General features: G+C 36.3%; 1 protein-coding gene across 17 annotated transcripts in view; it reads left to right on the top strand.

The window, feature by feature from the left end:
* Positions 1-18,448, top strand: part of ANAPC10 (anaphase promoting complex subunit 10) — a 37,896-nt gene that overhangs the window by 1,429 nt on the left and 18,019 nt on the right. For 14 of the 17 annotated variants that reach the window (XR_014228498.1, XR_014228499.1, XR_014228500.1 and 11 more), the window contains exons 2-4: positions 5,134-5,250; positions 6,667-6,757; positions 7,560-7,680. Coding sequence is in view for 7 of the 17 variants with exons in the window: in XM_082315154.1 (XP_082171280.1) it covers positions 5,134-5,250; positions 6,667-6,757; positions 7,560-7,680 (329 nt within the window). In the remaining 10 variants the exon portion in view is untranslated. Of the gene's footprint in view, positions 1-5,133; positions 5,251-6,666; positions 6,758-7,559; positions 7,681-9,162; positions 9,850-12,223; positions 12,340-13,216; positions 17,339-18,448 lie in introns of those variants that run through there. The other 3 variants (XR_014228507.1, XM_082315157.1, XM_082315156.1) reach the window with 3 other exon arrangements.

Here is an 18,448-nt window from a genome sequence, read left to right as displayed (position 1 = left end):
TCTGAGGAGGTGGTTTGGGAGGAGAATTTGTCAATAAGTAGAAGACAATTAAAAACAATGTACAAACAGAAAACGGACTAGTTTGGTTTGTTAAGGACAGGCTGGATCAAACTTATTTTTAATAGTAGTCAATGCAGTTAACGAGGAAGGAATATAAGTGGTTTGTCTTGAGTTTTACAGGGTTTCTGCCATTGTCTGGGTTGACTTTAAATACAAGCTACTGAAATGTGGTCTAAAAATAATTTTTGTGAGATCTTGTGCAGTTGGTTGAAAATTGCTTTTGAAGCTGACTTGTAAATAATTCAACTTTTAAACAGGGATGTCATGAAGTATCCTGGGGAGTTCTGTTTTGAATGGATTTTCATTGTTTTCTGTAATGGTGACCAAAAAATAGATATGTTGCCAAGTTGGAAGGATTGCAAGCACTGTACAGTTTTAGGGTCAGAATTCAATCTCAAGATCTCAATGATCTTGAGAAGATTGATAGCAGATTGGAAATCAGTGTAATTAAGCTTGGTTAACAAGAACCGAGGGAGGAAGAGAACACAGGGAGGAATAATCAAAGGCATAATTAGTGGAAAGGCTATTACTGAAAAGCAAGCAGTATCCCAAAAAAGCATTTGAGCACTGCAGCGCATAGTAAATTAAATATTAATCAATAATATGATGTCCTTTCAACTAGACAAATGTTATTTTCCCATGTTAACAGGTGTGATTAAATACAAAGACAAGGAAAGTCATTGCTCTGTTGAATAAGGGCCTTAGCTAAAATGGCATGGCTGGTTTTTTTTTTTTTTACCATAGTACGTAGATCTCTAGACTCTGCAAGAATATTAGGTTTATAAAACTTGGTTTGTGAGGGAAACTTGAAAGGCATAGGCACACTAGAAAAGAAGAAACTAAGAGCAAACTTGATGAGTGCCCTCACGCCTATAAAAGGGTTGCTGCTTAAAGGCTAGTGATTAACTAGTCCTCAGGTTCTCTGTAGGGCAATAGAAGAAATCATGCTTGTTTTTAGAAGGTAATACTTGGGTTGGATGTTAAAGAAAAACATTTGGCTTTTAGGTTGATGAAACACTGAAGCTGGCTGTCCACAAAGATTGTGAAATCTCTTTTGTTGAAGTAAATGACTGGACAGATATCTGTTGAGGATAGTCTGGTCTCTCAAAGGTTCTTATAGGTGTGTGTTTAAACAGTTTTATGTGTGCTAACATAGTAGAATTAGAAATTTTAATTGGAGAAAACTACTTTGGAATCTGCGACAGTTTCCTTGAGCCTGGATTTTTATGGAGCCTTAGGAGGAAAGTACCACGATGTATCCTTCTGTATTTCCTCTTCAGCGTGTTGCAGAAGAGTATGTGTGTGCTTAGTGAAGGGTTTGCTTTCAGGTATGCACCTTTTGAAAGCGTCTTCCACTGGTATACTGAGAATGATCTGTTTTGATTGTGAAACCATTTAAATCCATTTCACTCTGGTTATAAACTGTATGTTTGTTAAATCATCCCTAATGGCTGCTACTTCACAGGGATGTTGTCTGGAAAAGAGCAAACTTCCCTAAGCAAGATGCTGAAGGATAAAGAGTTCAAGGAGGGGACAAAAAGCTTAGCCCTTTTATCTTGATCAAAGGATGTGCATACCATGTAGTGGAAAGTGGCAACATGAAAGTGTGATGTTGGTCATGTTGTTAAGACATTAATATATTAATGTTGTTAATAAGGGAACAGCAGCCTATTAATGATCTGTTGGAATAACTGAATTGGAAAATTAGAGATGTTTCCAGCCAATGCTTCTGTAGACACAGTGTGTCTTTCCATTTTTCAGCACGTGTCAAGGAGAAGGGCTTCTAGACGGATTACTTGTTTTTACACAGCCTGAAAAAACAGGAAAAAACAATTCTCATTCCATTATCTTCTTGGGCTAAGAAAATGTTGGGGGTTTTTATTTATTTTATTTGGTGACTTAAATTACTTTCAATGTTAAGTATTTGTGTCTTGTCCAAAGTGAGGTACTTGTACTTCTGCTAGTAAAATGTCCAAAAGTGTTACTTGAGTGAGCTGGCCTGTTGCTGTATTATTTTTCCACGGTACTTCTGTCAGCTTCCTGCTTCTAAAATTCTTACGAGTATTGGGAAGCTTCAGTGAAGCTATCTGGAATGTATTGTTACTAGGCTGGTTAAACAGAAGTTCTGTCATGAAAAACTGACTTGATTAATTCAACTCTTTAGTTCAAACGTTGAAGATTTTCAGTCTTTCACATCACTAATGCACAATTTGTGGCTGACTTACTTGCCAACAGTGGTTTGGAGTTGAAATCTGGACCTTGAGTAGCTTTGCCTGTTAGATAGAAGGAAACAAGCTCTGTTTAAGGCAGTAGGAAACTTGGATGGCATTTCTTGCTGTATGTTTCAGACCCCTTGAATGTATGCCTCAAACTTCTGTGAACCAGTGCAATGCAAATCTTGGCAGCGTTAAGTTATTTAGGCCCTGTGTGTGCTGAAGTTTACAAGAAATCTTAACATTGTTGTCTTAAGGGATTCTGCATACTGTAAAATTCTAGTAATTTTTCTAAAAAGCATGTGTAATCAACTTTCTGAGATAATTTGAGTGTACAATGTAATTTCTATGATTTACCTTGTTTTGTTTGGTTTTAATGGGATGTTTGCATACTCCTTATGTCTTAAGGTTGGGTTTTTCATTAATCTGACAATAGCTATTTCTAGGAATGAAGATGTGACTATCAGATTTGGATTTTTTGTTTGTTTGTTTTTTCCTCTTGAAGTCAAAATAATAAAGGAGTGTGAAGGCTTGCTGGTGACGATGATATTCAAGAGATGTTTTGTATTGAATGAATAATTTAGCTTTACTCTGTGAAGTTGAATTTTCTATATATATTTTTAAAGGTGGGGAAAACAGCATTACTGGTTTCTATATAAATCTGAGAATTAAAATGAATGTAACTCAACCTCTCTTAGTTGATTCATTGTCAGATAAGCGACAAAATAGCGCAGAGTTTGGACTAGTAGGTGATTTGAACTTTAAAATTCATGAGTACAGGAAAATAGCTTCCCCAATGCTTAATAAACATAATTTGAATTTTGGTGTTGGAGGGGGGTTGGACTAGATGATCTTTAAAGGTCCCTTCCAACCGAAACCATTCTGTGATTCTGTGAAAAATGTTTGTTTTTCCGGTAGCTGTGAACTAAGTGTTTTGTAATTTTTCCCAAGACCATTTAAAATTCTTAGGAGATTAGCATACTCGTAACATTGTGTTTTATTGAAGTTGCTATCAATAAATTTAAGGTTATATTAAGTAGCAACTTGAGTAAGTTACTTATTTTCTCTTCTAGTCTATAATCTGTTCTACATATTAACAAGTTTATGGTATAACTAATTCAGTAAAGAACAGCTATGTTTTAAAGAGCCTATTGTAAATACCCGATAAAAGTTTTAAAACAGATAATGCAATATTTAAACACCATGACGAGGGAAGATTTATGTGCTAGTGTCTAGTTATAGGAATGGCTAAATGGATTGCCTGTTTGATGTTTTTTTAATAGTTTGATATTTTTTTGAACAAAATTTTTCTGCATGGGCAAGAACTTTAAAGCATCTTTAAAGCATGAGGATTTTTTTAATTGGATGGCATTAGAATTAGTATATCTGTGAATTATATGAATATATATGTGATGTCTGTAGGATTAGCTGTATAGTGTTCAGCCCACTTTTCTGAGAGGATGGTGTTTGAGCAAGGCTTTCTGTTTGTGGCCTTTTGTGACACTTGCTGTTGTCAGTACTTAGATTTTACTACACATGTAATTATTTCTATTTTATGGTAGTCAGGACTGCAGTCTTGTATATGAGAAAGAAGAAAAAAAAAAAAGCTGGAAGTCTGTCTCAAGCTTGTGTTTGCAAAATGAAAAAAACACCAAAATTTAGGCAAGGACCAATAGAAAATGTTTGGAGTGGACAGCAATTTACTCTACAGAATTCAGGTTTCCTGTGTCCAACAGACTTTGTAGCTGCACAGTTGTTCTTGCATAGAAAATCTTGTCTCTGCCTTGTATCACTTCTGTAGGGTAAGGTCTGGATCCTATGTCTACCAGCCTAGTTCAGCACCTCATTTGCTATTGAGGAGAGGTGCTGGAGGACTTTTTCTGAGATTTAGCAGAGCATACTATGATGTCATGGATGTAAGCAAAGGATTAGAAGTCTTTCTAATTCCCTGACTCTTGAGTGCTTTACATTTAGTTTTTAAGCTTAATGTAGTTCCTTGCATGTAACTTATGGTTCTTTGGAATTTTTTTTTTTTTTAAAGTCTTTTAAGCTACTTTCTAGGAAGTAGTAAGGTGCTCTATACTAAATGAAATCCAACATGATTATGTTGCAGTATATATGGCAGTAGTCTAGGTCTTGAGGCTGAGTGTGGTTGCTTGAGCAGTGCAAGTCACAGGTTAATGACTCCAGGTGAAGCTGTGAAGTTAAGGAAATAGACCATGGTAGTCTTTTATTTATGGATAAATGTGGCAATAACCAACCCTACCAAATTAGGGACGATATGATTTGTTTAAACTCGCATTTCCTGTTTTTAAGGAGAAGTATCTCCTTAAAAGGAGGACAGGCTTGTTCTAGCTTCTGAATAGGCTTCTGAACTTGCAGGTTAAGAACACTCTCAAGTGTATGTGGGGGAGAAATGAAGTTATATTGCTAGCCTTTAAATCAACAGTGTCTCTTAATGTCTTAAAACAAACAAACGAAACTGTAAAAAAAAAACAAATTCTGAAACCCCGACTAAGTCTGTATGTGTGAATTAGAATGATATGAGTAAAATATGTCTTATGAATGTTCCATGTGTGTATTGAATTTTTAAGGACACAAAATTTGCATGTATGTGGAGCCTCTTATTTAAAGATATATTTTATTTTTTACTTATTTATATGTATTATTATATATATAAAAAATAAAAGATTCTACAGACATGCAAAAATGTATACATATATGTATACACCACATATTCTGTAGACTATTATATGTGTGAGACCAAAGAATTAAAGTGTCTACATGAACAAACACAAACCTTTAATTTTCCCATCAAGCTAAAAATGTATCAACTAACTCATTTGTTCTCTTTTACTAGAAATGACTACCCCAAACAAGACACCACCTGGTGCTGATCCAAAGCAGTTAGAGAGGACTGGTACTGTTAGAGAAATAGGCTCACAAGCAGTTTGGTCTCTCTCATCCTGTAAGCCAGGTAATATCACAACAAATGATGTAAAAAGCTGAATGTACATTTTTCTTCTTAGAATATGTTAGGTTTTATGTTTTGATAAGAAGACGTACGTACTGAGTGTAGCAGTAAAACTGCTGTAGTGTAAGCTGTATGGGTAGGCACTATGAATAATTTTGGCCTAGTCTATATTTGATGCAATATCAAAATTATAACTATATCAGAAATCCTACAATGAGGGAATATATCAACAAAACAGATCTTTTACTGATTTTATACCAAATTTTTTTTTTTTTTTTTTTTGCTTGCACAGTGAACAAACTAAACCATGTGAGCAGAAACATACTCAGCACTGTGTAATTGTTTCTATGCTTTGTCATTTTGCCTGGGTATCTTCAATTTTTAACTTGGAAAAACCATGCAGCTGGGCGACCTAAATGTTTTGGCTAAACTTTGGACTCGGCCAAAAGTAGCTCCCTAAAATCCTGCAAGTAAAATGAAGCTATTGTAAACGGTCCTGAGGTGCAGTTAATGATAGCTTATATCTGTTCAGCGTATCTGAAAATCTGTATTCTTTTCACTTGAGGTGGTTGAGTTGCTATTTCAGAAATATCTGTTGGGAATTGATCTGGTATCTTGCTGCAGCCTGGAGTCAATGATCCGTTTATGTCACAATATTGTGCTCAGGCTGAATGTCTTTGGTCTGATGTCCTGGTATCTTACTTGGAGAAAAATATCATATGGTTTAGTCGCTTCAGACAGAGTGAAGATAATATCTTATTGCAGATTAAAGTTCAGCTGCTGAATTAAAACTGCAGCTAGTGTGGGCAATCAATAAAAGGATGTGGTTAGTAAAATGACAGATAATGAGGGAACAGAAAAATAAAGTTTTGGAATTGTTTCTTTAAATGTGACAACATTAACTTTCAGGAATACTGTTTTTGGCATATATTGCTTGTTCTAGATACTAACTTGAAAAAGTAAAAATATTTCAGGAGACTACTTGAAAAGAAAATGTTGTATTTGGCTAAAATTTTATGATAAATGAATGGTCTCTGCTAATGATTTTCCTTTAGTTCACCAGTTAGATTATAGAATAGGTGGAAAAGCCTAACAATTAAGTATTGTTCTTGCAATTAGTATGAATTGCTACTTAACCATTTGAAATTCCAGGACATGTTGAATGGTTTCAAACCCCACAGACTTCCATAGGAGATAAGAATGTAATGACACTTGAGTACTGAGCTTTGATTGACAGATTCCCCTGTTTCAGTTTTGTGTCACAAAAGCATAGGCACAACTTGGATATCTAGAAATATTTCCTTATATTATAACTTAGGATACATACTTTAGTTTGTAACAGCTGAAGAAAAGTTATGTCTGTGATGTCTGCATCACAGAAATAAGATATTCAAGACTATCGCATTTTCTTTTTCTTAGGATTTGGAGTGGATCAGTTACGAGATGATAATCTAGAAACTTACTGGCAGTCAGACGGATCACAGCCTCATTTGGTGAACATCCAATTTAGGTATTAAAGATTACTCTGTATGGGTTAGGGTGTTTTGTATAACTTTGTATTGATTACTGTTCACCAAGTTAGGAATTTTGGAAGTGCAAGAACTCCTGGGTTAATCCTGTTACCCAACTGGTAAGAAGCCAGTGAGATAGCATTTATGAAAATGAGATTTTCAAATGTTATGGTTACTAAATGCCTAAATAAGCAACAAAAAGGAATGTTTAATAGTATGTCATTTGTAACAGTTTCACATTTACCTACCCAAGGTGACATTTTTGTCCTGACTTTTTGTCTTTGAGTGTAACTCGAAGAGTAGATGACTGTTCATAAAGTAGTTCCATATGACTTAACAACTGATTGTTTGAGAAACCTTTTCCTGTTCTATTCTACGTGGGATGGTTTTAGTGCTTTTTCTTTAACCAAACTCTTAAGATGAGGTTAGATGTTTGTCACCTTTGTTTTATTTGCTTTCTGGAGAACTCTTTGGTATAGTAATAGAGCCCATATTTGATAAGCTAAACATATGCTTCATCACATACAAGTGCTTACTTGGCACCTTGGCCTTTTGTTTTATTTCTTGGTATACCGACGCTTCTGAAGACAGACGAAGGAGAACAGTGAAAATCAACTCTGTATGCATAATTCAATGTGGAAAAATACCTAGTTGCTTTAACAGTGGGCTCCTTATAAATCAGTAGACACACTTATATTAAGTTTTAGAATATTTAAATCCTTAGTTATTACAAACTAGCAACAAACTCATCCTGAATATTTTTCTTTACGATGCTTACATGGATTTTGTTGCTTCTTGCAGAAGAAAAACAACAGTGAAGACATTATGTATTTATGCAGACTACAAATCTGATGAAAGTTACACTCCGAGCAAAATCTCTGTCAGAGTAGGAAATAACTTTCATAATCTCCAGGAAATCCGGGTAGGTCAATGATGCTTTGCTTTCTGTCTTAAAATGGTCCTCTCTCATTAGAACATCTGATATAGTAAAATTGTTTTTGGAGGTAAAATATGGCATTGTGCTTGGAGGGGGGAAATGGCTGGGGTTTTGGTGTTTGCTTTTAGTTTTTATCTTGTAAATTTACTAGGCTGGTTTCTGTTTTTATCAGGGTCCATTACCAATATGGTTATAACAGACTTGATATATAGATCCTGTAATGGAATGAAGAGTGGGGTTTTCTAGAACAGGGCTGTCTAGAATTGGTTAAACTTTGATCTCGCTTAAAATATCTGCAAACCCTATGCATTGCATACATCAAAAGGGAGATTTAGCTTTTAAATACTTGCATTTTTAGACTTAACTTGAATTCATGTCTCTCTTTCGCTTTCACGAATGGGTTGTTCAGCTATTGAGTCTCACTAGGAATCAGAATTTAAAACTACAGGTTTTAGTTATGGCTGTGTATGGTGCAGAGATACCTTTGGAGTCTGGATTTCATTTTTGGGAGGCTGCATGTGCTCTTATTAACTAGTAGCAGTGGATTCAAAGCTCACTTTGAGACCCTGGCAAAAAGAAATTGGGACGCAAGGCCTGATCATCAGTTATGCGAAGGTTTCTTTGTATTCTACTGATTAGAGAATCTTCATATAAGTGAGAATCTGTTACATATTTGCTAATAGCTGACTCTAGCCACTACTGATGGTGAGAGCTTGGGGAATTGCAACACTAACTTTTCCAAAATCATGTGCAAAGCAAGCAAGATACCAATTTAAATTGAACTCTAATGTAAATTACAATCAGATGTGTTCATAAATGATGTTTTACTTTTGAGTATAGTTTCTAATCTTTTGCAATGCTTTTTTTTTTTATTCCAGACAGGCACTGAGGTGTAGAAATTTTGGAAGGGATGCAGTCTTTTTGTTTTTAACGATAAGATGCAAAATCCAATTTCCATTTATGTAGATATGACATTTGATGCTTAAGACTTCGAATGGGACATAGATTTGTAGTGTTTTGTTAATGTTTTTATTTACAGAAGTGTAATAGTCAAAACCAGTATTTCTTCATGGTGACATTTCTAGCCAGAAAAAGTTTCTTTGACGGAACAACTGAAATCAGATTTGAGTTGCTTTAACTGCTTAGTTTTGCTAGCCTTTTGATAAATAGTAAAAGCAGATATAAAATAGTCAATGATCTTTGTAGAACTCTACCTTGTAAACTAATGAGGTTACTCATGAGCAGGTATCTTTGCTAATTTTGAGTTATGCTAGTATGATGTTTCAGATTTCTCTTCTCTGAAGCTCTGCAGCTACTGTCTGATAGATGGGGAAAGTTTAACTTACCTCCCTTATATGGCAGGTGTTAGAATAGCAGAAGGATTGGAATGACGAGAAAAGGGAGGTGCTAAATAGTGGTTTGAATTTTTACTTTTGGGATTTTTGTTGTTTTCACTTTGTTTTTCAGCATTTGAAGCCCCAACAGGAGCAACTTACAAGTTGAAGGTTGTAGATGCAGTGGGAATAGAAAGTGTAGTAAACACGTATGCCTTTATTATGTTGGCGCTATGTATCTGTCTATATCCTTTCAAGGATTTGTGAGATTCTCTCAAGTTTTGACCTGTACTTTTATCCTAAATCTTAAATGGAAGGGTCTTGACTTTTTTTTTTTTAATTAAATATTCTTTTGAAAGAAAGGAGTCATCACATTACTTTGACTTTCATCAGCTGCAAATTCTGTCTTTTAATATTCTGAATTGCATCGTAGCAATTTGGGAGTTGCACATGGTGTGACAATAACAGCAGCTGGATCTTTCCTTGTGTTAGGCTACGGGTCTGTTTTCCGACTGTCCACTAGATGTCATTGTTGTCCTTAATTAACAGTTTGATTTTGTGCTTGGAGTCTACTCTTCCAATAACTGATTATGCTTTTATAAAAATGTTTAGTACAGCATTATACATATAACTGCAATAACTTAAGTTTCTTTATACAGTGGTAACCTTCCACTTTTGAGGGTATATGTGTTATTAAAGATCTAGAGAAACAATAAAACGTGTAATAAGCATATTAGTCTTCTGGAGTTTCTCAGGCAATATTTCTTTAGCTTTTTTTCTTGCTAAACACAGGATTCTATACATAATGTGTAGTTTAGTTAAAAAAGGCACTTCTAAATGAAACAAGTTACTAATACCTTTTATAGTGTATTAATATGAATGTAATATGTTGCACGAAAGCAGTAATTCTTATGCATACCACATGGTCATTTGCTTTTTTACTTCAAAACTGAGATGACAATATGGTCAAGCTGCTTACTAATGAGATACAATACTTTGATGCTGTAAAATACTAGTGACTTTGTCGCCACTGCAATGTTAAATATTGCTGTCAATTTTCATATATCCTAAACTGCTTGGTACTCAGAGTGCGTTTCTTAAATTTTCCTTCAGTCCTGAAACTTTCTCTTCAGCTTCTCTGACATATAGGCAGGTTATTAAAGCAGTGTGAACTGTTATGAGTTCTTTAGAGAAATCTGCTTAATTATGCAATGATTCCATTGGCTTCAGGACTGATTAACTGGGTGGAAAATCCAGCTAAATCATTTTATATTTTTCCGTGGATGCTTGCCCAGCTCATAGTGTCCAATGAAAGTCCTGTGATGCTTCCATGTGTTTTCTTCCTAATGGTCTAATTTTCAAAACAATGTAATGTTAGGCTAGGTCTTATCACTAATACAAGATTAGCTTTAGTTTGTGGTCTAGTACGTAGGTATGTCCTTTTTGGAACCTAAGATGAAATTATTTTCTGAATAAAAGTTGGGTTTGTTCCCCCCCCGAGAAACAAGTAATTTGTGCCCCATCCTATGGGTGAGAACAGCCATCATAATCTGGTAGTATTATTCCCTTGCTCAGCTGCAGGAACTACAGTTAAGATGTGTGCAGTAAGCCTTCTCCTCTGACTTAAGTGCCTTTTTATCACAGCTGTCAAGCTTGGAGAGCAAGTATTTTCTCATTTCCAGTCTCAGAGTTCTCCCACATAATGGTGCAAACAGTGTAGATGGACAAGATAGTCTATACAGGCATTTTTGGAACAGCATCCAGACTCTTCAGTATGTGATTTAAGTTATTACGCTTTCTCACGATATGAAAATAACCCACCACAAAGGATGTGAGTGAAATGTCGGTTGCAAGAGATTTCTGGTCTCTTCAAATAATGCTCACCTGCTTGTTGCCTTTGTACCTCTCCAAGATGTTTAGGTCGTCAGCAGTTCATCTTGCCGTAAAAAGATTAAGTGTTACGATACAAAGTGCAGGTAGGATTTCAGGTTATATTCACCTAGTAGTTTCAACGGCTTCTGCTGTCAGCCTATAATGTAGGGACTCTACACAGCAAAGCAAGACACCTGTAAACTCTTGATTAGCCAGTTCTACATCTTCGGATATAAAAGACACTCCGGGAAGGTGTGTGTCAGGCTTTCTGAAACTAGTTACTCACTTCTCACATTAGTTCACATCTGAGAAGCCACTGGCATTTAATGCCAAAATTAAAGTTGCTTTAATAGGCAGAACCCCTTCTTAAAGAGACAAAGTCTTCTATTCTGCTGTGCCCTGTAGAGGACTCAACAACAGAATGTGGCGTGCGTGTCGTGGCTGTTACTAGGTAAGATGCAACTGGACAGGTATAATTTGCTTCCTATTCCAGCAGGAATTAGTTCTTCCAGCACACTTTTTGGACTTTCCCATGATTTTTGATTTGGAGTAGGACATGTTTTTCATTTAGTTGTTTGTGTAGTTCGGAGAAAAACTAGCAAGCTCTGTGAGAGGGCCGAACCATTGCTAGTGCATGGCATTGCTATGTGTACTTTGCTTTTCGGATTGCTTAAGGGTAGTAGTAATCCACATGGCAGAGAAGATGTATTAATGTTCAGGCCTAAAAGGGAATGATCATAAATACCCCATTGGAGCTGGGGACAGGAAGCTGCTGGCTGTGAATGTGCTCTCTTTATGCAGTAGGGCAAATCTGCAAACAGATAGCATCATGGCTTTGTGTAACCCAGGTAAGCAAGGTGTTTGCTCTTTGCTTCTTTGGGAAGCCATTCAGTCTGAAACAATACTGCTGGAACAGAGTAACTTCCTTGGTTAACAGCCTTCACAGGTATGCAACGATCTATCCCTGGGCAGCGATGGATAGCCCTTACATAGGACCTCCAGTAGCAAAGTGTCTTTTTGCTATGTAGCAGCCTTTGCATCAAAGAATGATACAGAGTATTAAACGCTGCTTTGGAAGAAGCCTGCTTTAACTCAGTTGCTTATGCTTTCTACCTGGAATAAAAGCCTGCATAACCTTTTCAACAGGACTCAGTTCTGAAGATTTTGAAGACTCGGGTGAAAGCCCTGTTATCTTAATGCATTTTTGCTGGCAACAGCGCGAGTCCTTTGTTTCAACTTTTTTGTTGTCTTTTGTTGAGTTGCTGTCTATTTTGTTTTCAGTTTGTTTTCTAGCCCTTTTGGTCTTGGTGTTTTGCAACTAGGTGCTCCAGAGCTGTCACAAGCACAGCAGTCTCCCTGGTGGCATGGTGTTGTGACCAAGCACCACGGACAGGGCCACTTCTTCACTGATTTGGAAGAGTCTGCGCTAGAGCAGAGAGTAAGCTTTAGTTTTATAGAATTTCAAACTGTAGTCTTTCTTGGCTGTCTCTAGGATGCTCTACAGGTGAGGTCATCACATCAGCTTGTTCATTTTGATTGTTATCTTGTTGTTATGCTAGTTGGGTATGGATTTCGTTCATCAGGATGCAGACAGTACCTGTTCCTTATATCTAAAATGTACCAGTGCTGAAAATCTGCAAAGCAGGGGAGTAGAATCATCCATTGGTATTCGTTAGTTATTAGGCCTTGTGATTGATGTCAAGGGTAGGAGTCGAGTTTAGGAAGCAGGGTTATTTCCATTTGATGCAGTTAGCACTCCATATTTCCACCTTCCGGCAGAGAGGGTATTTTGTGAGTCACCAGCTGGGATGTTCACATGAAGCCCTCTTTACAAAAAGACTAATTTAATGACATAGCATCACTGTTTCCTGCCAATGTCATCATCACTGTAGATGATATGACCTGCTCATCACTCCTATGCTTATGGAAATCAACTAATATATGCTTCAAATTGTGGAAATTATGAACAGGATTGCAGTTTTCCTGCTTTTTATACCCTGGAATGGTAATACATTGGAATGGAGCTTGCTATGCAGTTATTGAAATAGCCTTTTGTGCATATGAAGTATGTGTGTACAAATAGCAAGAGGCACATTATATCTAGAAGAATTCTGAAGAATGGGAGATTATTTTGGTCCACACATCATAAAATTGTTAAGCATTTTTATCTTACCTTGCTCTGAAATGGTATTTTAAGAGAAATAAGCATCTGTTCTGTTGGATCTTAAAGAAAAAAGAGGAAAACTAAACATTGTTTTTGTGCTGTGACATGTGTTGCATGTAGAAAGATATTTTTTTCTTGTTTTGTATCCCAGCATTCAAAAATGAATCTATGAAGGAACCTTTTCTTGCCACAGAGGGACTCAATTAGGCAAGGGTACATTAAAGAGGCCCTGTATTTTTAATGCTGTCAGTCTGACTTTGCCTTCTGAAGCAGAGGAAAAGCCATGTGAAAGAAAGTGGCAACAGCTCCATGGAAGGCAGGAACTTGATGAAGTACAGAGCTTTCCTCGAGGGAACTCAAGAATATAGAGGCTAGGAACTGATCGAAGCACAAAATTTTACATATATGTGAAAGCCTCGCCTGGAATTAAAGCTTTTTCATGATTACTCGATCAAAGTTCCATCATGGAAAAGGAATTAGAAAATGTGTATGATTTTTCGTGTAAAAGTGAAAGAGCTTCTCTCTCCACTGCCAATGAGAAAAGGCAAGATCGCTTACTAATCAATTTGACATTAATCATTTATGTTATGCTGTGTCATACCTGTTTTGTAGTGAGTGTTTGGTTACATGTTTTCATCTCTTGTCTGTGCATGAAGTTCTAGTAGGAAGATTTGAAGAGATTTCTTGAAAGGCTTGTTCGTTATGTACTTCTGTAAAAATCTTTCTGGTATGGATGGCTTAAAACTTCAGCTTAAAACAAAAAAAGTATGCTATCAATGCAGGGAAACTGTCCTCCAATATGATGGGGAAATTTTTGATAGGCTTTGATGCAAGCCTCCACTAGTGTATTCTAATTACAATACTATAAACAGATTCCAGTCCTTTCCCTGGGGGACAGGAGCAGGTTGCAGATAGTGCTCTGTGTGTGAGAGGGAGAGCGCCAAATACTTGAGCTTTTTATATTGGTATTTTTTAAAAAAAGTAGGCATAGAATTGTGGCCTTATAACAAGTATGGAACAGTATAGGAAACCAACGGCAAATTTAGATGAGCATATTCTCCAACACTCTTTTGAAGTATGTAGGATGATAATACTGTTGTAGAATGGTAATAGTATTAGTCATCTTGTAGGAAGGTTAAGTGATTTGTTTGTAGTCTATGCAGATTATCTATGCTATTGAACCAGTATCCCAAGTCAAAGTCCACATTGTGTTGTGTCCAGTTTATACCTGACAGATCGAAACTTGTAATTGTGATGTTCATTGGTACCAGACTGTGAGTGCTTGACTTCTCCCCCCCCCATGAATTAGTTCTGTCTGGAGTTGCCTGGTTTTCACTGGTATAATTTACATCTACCTAAAAAACCAACCAACCAAACAAAAACCAACAACAACAACAACAAAAAACCAAGGTAAAGCACCATATACACTTTATATACAAGTTCCTTCTTCAGTTAAGCCAAAATAAAGCACTGCCCGTTCCAGTCCTTGAAACCTGTTGTTCCAATTTGTTCATCAGTTTGTTCTATTGACTCAACTTTTCTTGGTAACATTTTTCAGAAAAGCTATTTGTCTTCAGTGGTTCTTTAATATTGATTAAATAGCTATTAGAGATTTAATATACTGTGCATACTTCTGTGTTGTTCACCAAGTTTACTGCTTTATGGAATCCATATTTGCTTATTGATTATCTCTGTGATTGTCTCCTGTACTATAGACTTCCCTGATGGTTTCAGTAGGCTTTTCAATTTTTGTAGTATCTGTATAATACCCAAAGTGGTAGAATACAGCCACGAGAGATTGGTGGTTTTCCATGATCGTTTCTTGCCTTCTTTATATCCCTGAAGGATTTGTTCAGGGAAGACTTGAATAATGAAGAGCTGTGTACTAATAGACTAGCCCCTTTACCATTCCTAACTAGTAAAAACGAAGACTCTTCTTTGCAGGAAGATTTTCATGTGAAGGGAGTATATGTATGTGGTGTTAAACATTCTGCGAGACTAGGGTCTGCCATTTTTCTGCTTCACACATTTTGTCAACGGCATGGCCGTGCTGCTGACCTACAAAAATTCTAGCTAGATCTGTGGAACAGTCCCCTTTTTTTTTAACTCTACCAACTTCTGCAGCTGATTTCTACCCCCCCCACCTCACCCACCCCTGTGCTTCTGGCTTTTGTGAAAGCGTTTTATGTAGCCTTTAACCCTTAGTGCTACATATAGCATCTCTTTGTTTCTTTTAAACCATGGCTTTTTTCTTTTTAATGCCTGGATAGAGCAGAGATGCTGATCTGTCTCTCTTTGATAGCATTACCAAATTTTTGGAGCTCCTAGAGAGATCAATCAAATGTCTGTGTTCTTTAGCTCCTAGGAAATGGTCCAAATATGTATATTTAGGTACTATAGATCATATATATTTAAAACAGTAGCCCCCCCGCCGTTCGCTCCCTGAAATTCAAGCTGTAATCAAACTTATGTTCTATCAGGCTGAGGGAAGAAAAGCATGTTTTTCTTTTATATGCCCAAAATGTAGTGAAAATCCCTGTGGACAGTTGTGTTTACAAGGGTAACTGTCTGCATTCAATTGTGGGTTATAAAAGTGCTTGCTTGAATAAATACACTGAGCTATCAGACAGAACAACCAATAGTTCGTTGGACTAATTGACCTTGTCAGTAGAATAGAAACACTTGCAAATAAAATTCCCATTGCCAGCAAAGTTGCAACTGAAAACCCCTGAAGAAACTCTGTATATCCTCTAACTATCTTGGAATGCAATGATTCAAGCAGCAGACATGTGGGGTGGGGGTGTAGGGTGAGGGGGAATCATTAACTAAAAGTTTTATATACCAGCATTTTTCAGTGATCTTTTTTCGTAGCGTGAGGTTATATGCATTCCTAAAATCATTAAGTAGTTCACTTTCCATATTCAGAGTTATGTTTTCTAACAATTGTTATTGCTTTTACCATATCTCAGGTCCCTTTGTATTATTTGTTTGGCTGGTCTGCTTTTATTATAATGTACCCTTTTCAGAAAAGGCAAAGATGTTTGGCTAGTAACCACAGCATGTCGTAATGAGGGTGGAGTATGTTTGTCATTCTACAGCAATGGTTCACTTACATGAATGCCAGAGTCTATAACCACACATACCGTGGCAGTTTATCTTTTTGAATATATTCAAATTGCATAGCAATGGAAAAGAATCACAGTAAATAATAGAATATCTGGTTTTCCAATCAAAAGCATCATGGAACCATTTTTTACTTTACTAATGATGAGTCATGTATCTTCTTATTAAAAAAATGAAAATATTTCACTCCAGAAATAAGTCTTCACAAATGAATTAGTCATATATCCGATTTCCTTTTAAAAAGTTGGATAATGTCATACAGGTGGAAGTAGTATTAAAAAAAAAAAAAAAACAACAGTGAAAGACATAATAGGCTTCACTGTGTACTATAAAAACACGATTTTTATTTTGGTTAGAAAACAAAACAGGAAAAATGGCATTTGGAAAAAAAAGTCTGAAAAACAGTCTAGTTAGCTGCTAAATAAACTTTAGAGATGAAGGTTTAAAAAAAGCATGAAAATTTGTAAAAGGGGGGGGATAGTGTATTTCACCTTAAGTAAGGGACAATGTGTAATAAGGGATTTTGTGGTTTTACAGCTCGGTGCATGTGTTTGAAAGCTGTTCTCTCAGCAACGTGGGTGGCAGGTTATGCTACCATATAATGTATTGTAGTTGGCTCTCCACACTTGTCAGGGTTAGCGTTCAACCATTCGGAAAATTTTCCCATTGTTCTATCATGTGAACCAAGGCTAGTGTTGAATTCCCAATAACCTTCTGCAGGAAAAAGAGGTTTAATTAGAAAGTTTGAAATTTGATTACTTCTGTTATTGTCTTAATGTCCTTCCCTCTAATTTAGGTGCTTATCTGCAAATGCAATCGGTTTTTGCTCAGAAAGATGAAAAACAAACTTAACGCTGTACTGCAGTTGCTTCAACGCTTTTAAAAGAAAACTTGTATACTCAATTCTGTCTTTCTTCAGCATTAACACTCTATTTCCATCTTAAACATGTTTGCTTTAGATGGATCATAGCTTTTGGCAGCTACTGCATTTTTAGCAAATAATACTGTTTCTAGTAAGAGTTGCAAAAAAAAAAAAAAAACTTTGTGTGAGGTCCTTGTAAACTGAACCTTGGGAACGTTATGTTATTTCTGTATTTTCCCTTCTTTTGTGATTCTTCTCTATTTGTGTCATGGTTATAAATTGCATCGTTTGAACTAGAGAATTAAAAACATTTTATTTTGTGATTCCTGTAATTTAGAAAAGAGAATGTTTGTTTTATGTGTATTTTTTTTTTTTTTTCTTTTTACCTGTTATTTCAGAGGCTGGCACGCAGAGAAATAAGCAATTATGGTATTGAAATTCCATTGTGCCAGCACCTCCAGGGCATAATCCAAAAAAAACAGAAAAATCGCCTGCTGGGTTGTATGCAGTATGCTTGTGTGAACATCAGTGTCTGCTGTTCACACATCATTTTTTACTGAAAGTTCCTGTTGGAATAAAGGTTCTGTGTTTGGAGAGTGCACTGTGATATTTGTTGGTCAATGGTTTTTCAAAGTTTGTAGGGATTTCTAATTACAGTTTACCAACGTAGGCTCACTAGATACTTATTGCAGATAATCATTAATGCTTCAGAAGTAAGAGAAGCAAGCAGAGATTTGGTTTTGGCAACATAAAAACTATATCAAGAGTGAGCTCGATGCTCTTCCCTTCATTTAAGCATTCTGCTTGAAGACTGAACATGGGAGTGAGGAATCAGGTGGGTGGGTGGAGGGGGAGTTGATAGCATGACAGAAGAGACTCAAATACTTAGTTTCCCCACTTCAATATTTTAACCCCTTCCTTCCCCCTCCCCTGCTTCCCCCCCCCTTTTTAATGCAAACATGTTTTCTAGTTGACACTTTAAAACAGTACAAGTGCATCCAGCATTACAGCTTATACTGGGTTTCAGTGTGAAGGCTCATCTACAATGTCTTCATGGTGCTTGATCAGATCACCCCCCTCAGTTGATCAAAATTCCTTTTAACTGTAGTTTACCAAGTGTGTAATACTATTCACTTGCAAACTGTAGCACGTAGCAACATCTATTTTCTCATTTGTTTTTAATCTCTCTGCACTTGGGCATATTGTTGGAGACCCTGGTAGGCAAACTGTTTAATGCAGGGACAGATGATTACAGTTCCTAGTCTTTTGCTAGATTCATAAAAGTCAAGAGAAAAGGAAATTATTCTAAACCAGATTATAAGGTTCAAGCTAGGTAAAGCGTGATAGTTTACCGTGATACTCAAGATAATTATCTTTTTATCTGACTGAATAAACACT

The sequence above is a fragment of the Platalea leucorodia genome (genome assembly GCF_965183815.1).
Source record: "Platalea leucorodia genome assembly, chromosome: 6".
NCBI classification, from domain to species: domain Eukaryota; kingdom Metazoa; phylum Chordata; class Aves; order Pelecaniformes; family Threskiornithidae; genus Platalea; species Platalea leucorodia.
The sequence above is the reverse complement of the archived record's forward strand: the minus strand, read 5'-3'. Positions and strand labels throughout refer to the sequence as shown.